Source organism: Diplotaxodon limnothrissa, linkage group LG7 (assembly GCF_057381915.1).
Source record: "Diplotaxodon limnothrissa isolate DT_005_m linkage group LG7, D_limnothrissa_male_GT1.1, whole genome shotgun sequence".
NCBI classification, from domain to species: domain Eukaryota; kingdom Metazoa; phylum Chordata; class Actinopteri; order Cichliformes; family Cichlidae; genus Diplotaxodon; species Diplotaxodon limnothrissa.
This window is the reverse complement of record NC_140602.1, coordinates 57747420-57754815: the sequence shown is the minus strand read 5'-3', so window position 1 is coordinate 57754815 and position 7396 is coordinate 57747420. Positions and strand designations below refer to the sequence as shown.

The following is a 7396-nucleotide window of genomic DNA, read 5'->3' as shown; positions in this document are numbered from 1 at the left end:
CAATCTGAAATGCACTATAAGTAGAAGTATAATACCTGAGCACTGTGGCTCTCTGATACTTGAATACATGCGCTTTCTATCACTAGACAAGAAGAGTAATTTAAAAGGCAGCACTGACCACAACTTGGTTGCATCTTTGGTCTGTAGTCAGAGTTGGGATTTAGGTTGCTGGGGGATTTCAGCGCGTTTCCTGGGTCAGTGGATTACCTTGTATGTGTTGGCTTGCGTATGTAGAAGGGGGGGGGGGGGGGGGGGGGTGTTAATCCTTGAGACAAACATGCAAACTCTTCCTGTGTTTTGTCTGTAACTCTGGAAGCTGAAAGGACATTTTTCCTCTGTTTCAGGTGTGAATAATGAGTCCCGTTCTTCCTGCTTGAACATGCAGCTTGGGTAGCAAAGCCGACTGACAGGAGCATCTACCTTCACGCGCTGCTTCCTCTTTGGACACACACACTAACTGTGTCGGCTCAACTCAAGCACAGCCATGCTGATCAAGGAGTATCGGATCCCCATGCCTATGAGTGTGGAGGAGTACCGCATTGCTCAGCTCTACATGATCCAGGTGAGTAGTTTTCCTCACACAGCCTTACAAACATTACACATGTATTTAGGTTCATTTCACCTGGTTTCACTTAGATGTGGCGCTGCTACGGCTGGACACTATTAAAAACTAAGCATTTATATTAAAAGACGCATGTGTCATGCAATTACATGTTTATACACAGTCCCACGTTTTCAGAGATTCAATTAAAAGTGGAAAAATTAGCATCGTTTTAAATATAAGGTAAGTCAGTGAACCAAATGTAAATACAAGTGAAACACTACTCTACTTTACCTGCTTAAACGGCCCTCACCTGGCTGTGACACTCTTGTTTATCAATTCAGATGCTATTACCTCTGAAAATAGTGCACTGTGTTGTAATTCCTAATCAATTAAACCACGTTTCTGGTTGTTTGGTCTAGAATCCATTGTGGTTGGTCCAAGGCAAAATAAAAAAAATGTGTATTTGTCCAAACACTTACAGGTATGGACTGAACTGTGAACAGTAAAAATAAATTAGACACACTACAAGTAATTTGAATACTTTTTTATTTTCTAATTATTATATATTATTTTGTTATAGAATTTGGAGATAAAAGCTGCAGACAAGGTGTGTGTAAAATAAATAATGGCATCATTTTGGCTTCAGAATTTGTATTAAACTGTTTTAAAAATCAGAAATTGCAACTCATATAACTTGTATGCTCCCGTCTAGATGTCTTTTTCCTTTGCTGTAAAATCAAAACTTTAAATGAGAAGTTGCATTATGTGATTTTTAAAATTCATTTATTTTTAAATAATTTATATACTCAAATATTTGTGGAGCACATTCTCTAATTTTTCTGTCTTCAAAGGAAATAATAAGTATACCTGAGAGGAATTAAATTAAAAAAAATTATAGTACAGGGCGTAGAGTAATTTTCTTGACCTGGGGCACTAAACCAGGTAGAAGTTCAGGTTTTTTATGTCATGGTGGCAGAGGTCAGCTGTGTGGGTCTGTACCAGGACAAGAGCACTAAGGGAACATGAGTAAATGGTCACAGGGGCAGTGGAGTTCTGCAGAGCAGATGGTGCTCCATATGCCTGTGGCTTGTGTTTATCTTGGTAATTGTGTGAAAATACAAATGCAGATAGTTACAAGGGCATAAAAATGATCTCTCTGTGAGTTTTGTTTAGTAAACATAAGCAGGGAAATATTCATAACCACCATCTAGCCCTCATTGTGGTGTCTCATTGCTCTGTGTATTGTGTTCTAACAAAATGTTATTCAATATTCAATATGCTTGCAGAAAAAAAACAGAGTCTGGTACTAAAGTCCAAGATCACCAGAGGTCAGGTGACGGGGGAAGAAAATCTATAAATCCAGAATTTTGTGGTTGTCAGGTGCTTCTTGAACGCTTTGTGGTGTGTGGCCTGGCAGCAAAATTGCAGAATCATCAAAATCTTTTGTCCCCGCAGTTAGTTGTAACTGTGGATACACTACAAGTGTGCATGCATCCAACAGATATACTAGAAACTAGTATAATAAGAACAGCTGTTCATCTGCAGTGTCCAGAGCTGACCATGTGCGAGTATTCTTCCCTTCTGGGAATCAGTTCAGAGACCACTGAGACTATTAGACAGCCTTCTTCTCCAGCCCTCACCTGTGCTGACTGGAGTCAAAATGTCTATCTGAAACGTAACTGGATTTTTGTCTCTCAGTGTACAAAGCCTGATGAATTGCTCTCTGTATGATGTGAAGCCTAGCCATGTTGTGACACACAGAAAGGCTTTTTTGCTCATAATAACTTTTTCACTCTTGTGAAATTCCTTTATTTCTTTTTATTTCTTTTTTGGCCAACGTCACTGCAGAGAGTAGTCAGGAAAGTGGGAAGATATGTAAAACATGGTCTGGAGTCGAATCAAACCCAGCTTTTTAGAATATGGGTCACCTGCTCAACCAAAGGAGCTATAGCACCACCATGTTCCTTTATTGCTTCAGCTGTGTTCATGAGATACAGCCATTTTTCTTAGAGGTGAACAATGGCTGCGGATTAATTTAGCTTAACAAGGGTTGATAAGACAAATTGTAAGTGAATTTTACAAGTTACGACTTGTATTCCTAAATGTTTTATTAAATTAAAGGTTTAGTTGGGATCCTCATACCTTCAGATTATTTCCATTTATACATGAAAGTGTTGCAGCTGTTTGATGTGGTCTCAGATATGCTGGACCTCATGGCATAAAAGCAGGTAGTGCCTGTTTGATATTTATGTTTTCCCCCAAACCCTCTAAATGTATTGCCACTGGCACATTAAGTAAGACACACACACACACACACACACACACACACACACACACACACACACACACACACACACACACACACACACTTGTGCTGGACGTTGCCTCTTGCTCACTTTCACAGCTGGGCACTAGTTGCCATGGTAACCAGTGACATCAGCTGCAGCAAGGCAGCAGCTGCCATCATTTTGTTTTTGAGAAAAACAGCAAGTGAAAGGACAGCTGTGATTTAGTGAAATGTTGAGATATTGTTGGAAATTAAGTTACAACAGACAATTAAACAGGTAAGACCAAAAAATAAAAAAATAAATTTTAACTCCTCGAGTTACCTTCCAAAAGGTAAAAAGCATTAAAATATCAGTTCAATCCCATCATCATGCATACTACAGGACTATTATCTAACATTCTTAAAAAAAATCACGTTAAGCTTCTCAAATGTGGAAATTATTAGATCAATTTATACAAGGTTGTAAATTTTTTCCTGACTATCTTCTGCTCATAAATACTTAAAAAAAAACTTATCCAAAATACACCAAGACAACAGGCGGGTTAGCAGCTCATCTTAGAAGACATTAAGCTGTGTATTTGTTCTGAAGACTCAGTTTTAGGAGACCTTTGATGATGTGATTGGAATCTACTGCAGTGTCTCTCCCAGGGAAATGGGAATTACGGCCTCTAAAGCTCCTATTCCCACTGGGATCATATCTGTTCTGTGATACATTTTCACTTGTGCGTCTAAGTGTGGAGGACTGCAGTTGCAGAATATAGAAAATACATATGTAGCAGTTTTTGAATATCGAATGATTGTCTGGGTTTGTGTCAGTGCCAGTGTCAGTTTCTCTAGAAGCCATCTCACATATCATCCCTCACTTTTGTTAATTAGAGGTCATTAAAAACTATCTACAGGAAATTATCAACCCCTGGGCTTTGTCCTCTGGGGACCATGATCTGTCCACAGGAGATTATTACAGTTTTTTCTACTTGTTGGTGGATTTTCCATTGCATTTTTGTTTTACTTCAGCAGCAAGCTGACAGTAACCTTTTGTTTGTGGCCAGTGTCAGATTGACGCACTGGATTTGAAAAATGACCAAGGTAGGAGATGTGTGAAGCCTTTGAGCAGCCACTCATAATGTTTGATGCATGAGGTTCTACTAAGGCACCAAGAGCTGAGGGGAGGAGTTAGCTACCCCTGGTTTATGCTAACCTTGTGTTGTCACATAAATTATTCAGGGACACTTCAGCCTGGCAGACTCACGACCCTCAGCAAAGCTGGGTTATTACAATTCACAGAGGGAGTCGTCCGAGTGTCTGCATAAGCTAGCAGCAGTTCTCAAACTGGACATACAGATAAAGTCAAGGTCAAATTTATTTATATAACACAAATGTATTTATATAGTGCATTTAGAATAACAAAGTTCAACAAAGTGTTTTAAATGAAAATATATAGCCAAGTAAAAGTTTTAAAATCCAGTAAAATAGAATCCAACACACCAGATTAAAAGACAATAAATAAAATAAGATCAAATAAAATAAAGTAAATGCAGACCATAAAATGCAATAATCTAAAGTGATGTCACACTGGAGGAAGAACTTGAGCCTATCCCACCTGCTATAGGGCGAGAGGCAGGGTACACCTTGGACAGGTTGGCAGTCTGTTGCAGGGCAAACACAGAGATACAGACTAGCATTCACTCTCACATTCACACCTATGGGCAATTTGGAATTACCAGCCAGATGTGATGAAAATCTGAAAGTAGAAAATTTTTCCACAACCTGATCAACATTACACCGCTTCTCACCAAGACAGAATTAAAAATACTAAAGAGCAATTGAGGCCTGTGACTGTTATTAGAAACAATATTTGAGAAGTAAGCAGACATGACTGTTAAACGGTCATGTAAGATCTCCAAGGAGACCTGGAGCTTGTCCTTTTTCTATTTACTCAGCATGTCTACACTCATGTCTGTGGGTTGTGTTATTCAGCAAGGGCTGAAAGGGGGATGTAGTCCAATACAGCAGTGCAGGGCTTCAGCTAACAACTCTGAGTTTGTTAAACCTGAGTGGGTTTTAGAAAGAGAGTTATCTTCAACTCTGAAGATAAAACTATAAAACTGAACTCTGAAGTGGGGTAACAGAAATATATTTGGCCCTGTACTAGCCAGCTCAACATATCCAGGGTATCTTTTTGTTAGCTGTATTCACTTACCCTAATGTTGACAATCAGGATAAGCAGTCAAGTTAAGCTGGTTATTAATTCGGTAAATTAACCCAGGGTTTTCTTGCGCGCACATGAAAGAGGTGGTGTTGGCAGTCCCAATCTAAAAGGATTGTTTCATGGGTAATATGATTTTTCTTCCACAGAAAATGATCCCCATATGAGTGCCACCTACAACATGATTAAAAATCTATAAGAAACATAAAAATATAACAGTCAAATGCAACACTATTATAAAAAGGACAGTCGTTAGTCTGGTAGTTTAGTTCACAGAGGGGTAAAATAAGGATTTTTAAGGGTTTGATAATAAAGATTAAAAATAAAAACAGAATTCAAACATAGGCTTAGTCTATACATAAATGATATGAGGTCTCTAAGTAGAGTGTAGGTGTCCTGTTTTAGAATCAGATATTATTGCTAATAAAACAATAAAATTGTTTTTAATTTTTTTGCAGAGCAAAGCTTAGTAAACTATACAAATTTTTGAATTTTAAAGCTGACAAATGAAATGCATTCAAATTCTGAGTTTTCACTTATTAAGTTTTCACGTATTAACTGCTAATTAGATGCAATCTAATTAATGTAATCTAATGGTGTCAAACTCCATCAATAGCAACTGTAGAGACTCAGTAGTTCAATCACCACTGACAAAGCCATTAATTTGGCTTTTCAGACACTTAATCACAGGCTACGTCCACACGTACACGGGTATTTTTGAAAACGGAGATTTTCTGTTTTCGTTTTAAAAAATAATCCCGTCCACACATAAAGGCAGAAATGAAGGAAAACGCTGCTAGGAACATGCCAAAGCAGCAAGTGGCGCTATATTCCTAACCGTGTAGAAATGTTGGCCAATCAGAAGTCTAGAAGCCTCGGTGGGAAAAAGTAAACAAAGCTGGGGCATGGAAGCAGAACCGAGTCGTATGTGTGGAGGGACAGTAACTGTGTGTATATGTAAGCATTTAAACACTGCAGAGAGTAGAATTAACAGTAACAGTATTGTAGAAATTCATTTCACCGAAACAATAACGTGGCGCACACTGTGACGTCAAAAAAGGCACACATCTTTGACGCTGCGTTTTCTCCGTTTTTCTCGTCCACACGTAAATGCAAAAACTGAGTTTTAGAAAATATCCACCCTGGCTGGAGTTTTTAAAAATCTCCGTTTTCAGTGACCAAAAACGCCGTTTACGTGTGGACGAAAGGTGCAAACGCATAGAAAAATCTGCGTTTGCAAAAATACCCGGGTACGTGTGGACATAGCCACAGTCAGTTTAAGTAAAAACCATTCATATTTTTCTGTGCATAAACTGTATCTTAAAGATGGCCCCAGCTACCCATTGTTTAGAGAAGTCCTGTTGTGAACTTTCTGTCAGGCTCAACATTCCCCAGGATTACCTATGTTTTAACCCTTTAAAGCCGGTCGGAGTGGACACGCTCCATTTTGTGTAACTATTTTCAAATCCCGGTAGCTCTGCAACCAAGTAAGCTAGCGCAATAATTTTTTTTGCATATGAAACCAGAGGAGTTGTACTTACATCTTATGCACATCAGCTTGTCCTAGGTCACAGTTTCCTTCCACATATGGCTTTGCAAAAACTGCATAAAAAGCACTTGCAGCAACAAAAACATAATATTCCAGAAACACGCTTTGCCGATCCGATCAGCTGTTCATAACACTTCCTACGTCCATCAGCGTGAACTGTCGCATGTCCGTCATGACCTGCCCGAAACCGGAAGTGATGTCATTTTGCGGAAATGTAGTTTTTTTTACCATTGTGGCCTTATGAGCCTATACTTGTGTTTTTAAAAGTTATGTTTGACTTTATGACTTTCTGTGTCGTTTCTGGGATGCCGAGGACTCACATTGCACTGCTGGAAATATTTTATTTTGATGCATATGCTGTTATTTTGCAAATTTGCACTATAATATATTTTTTCGTTTTTCCTGCAGTATATGAAAATTGGTGTATCTCAAAAATAAAACTATGAAGACACTTAAAATAAATTTCCTGTGGTGGGAAACTAGTTTGTGCAACTTTTTTGTATTTACAGTTTTGAGGGATAAGCCTCTTAAATTTCTCTAACTAGAAATATATGTTAAAAAAACAAAAACGATTTTACATTTTTTTGTAGTTTATTGCACTTTTTTACAATTTATGTAATTACTATGCACTTAATGCAGATATATTATTAAAATTTGGGCTATAATGGTTGTATTGATGTATAGCAACTTGAAATGCTCCAAAAAATGGCTCCACAGCATGTAAAAATATACTATAAGCTCTGGCGGACTTGGTTCTATGGTAGGTCTTAAAGGGTTAATAAAGATTCACAGAGCACCCTGTATATTCTA

At 38.1% G+C, this 7396-nt stretch overlaps 1 protein-coding gene across 3 annotated transcripts in view; it reads left to right on the top strand.

Moving 5' to 3' along the window:
* Positions 1-484: 484 nt before the first annotated feature.
* Positions 485-7396, top strand: part of pitpnm2 (phosphatidylinositol transfer protein, membrane-associated 2) — a 35221-nt gene continuing 28309 nt past the window's right edge. For all 3 annotated transcript variants that reach the window (XM_085358521.1, XM_085358519.1, XM_085358520.1), the window contains exon 1: positions 485-562. In XM_085358521.1, the coding sequence (XP_085214647.1) occupies positions 485-562 (78 nt within the window). The remainder of the gene's footprint in view (positions 563-7396) is intronic.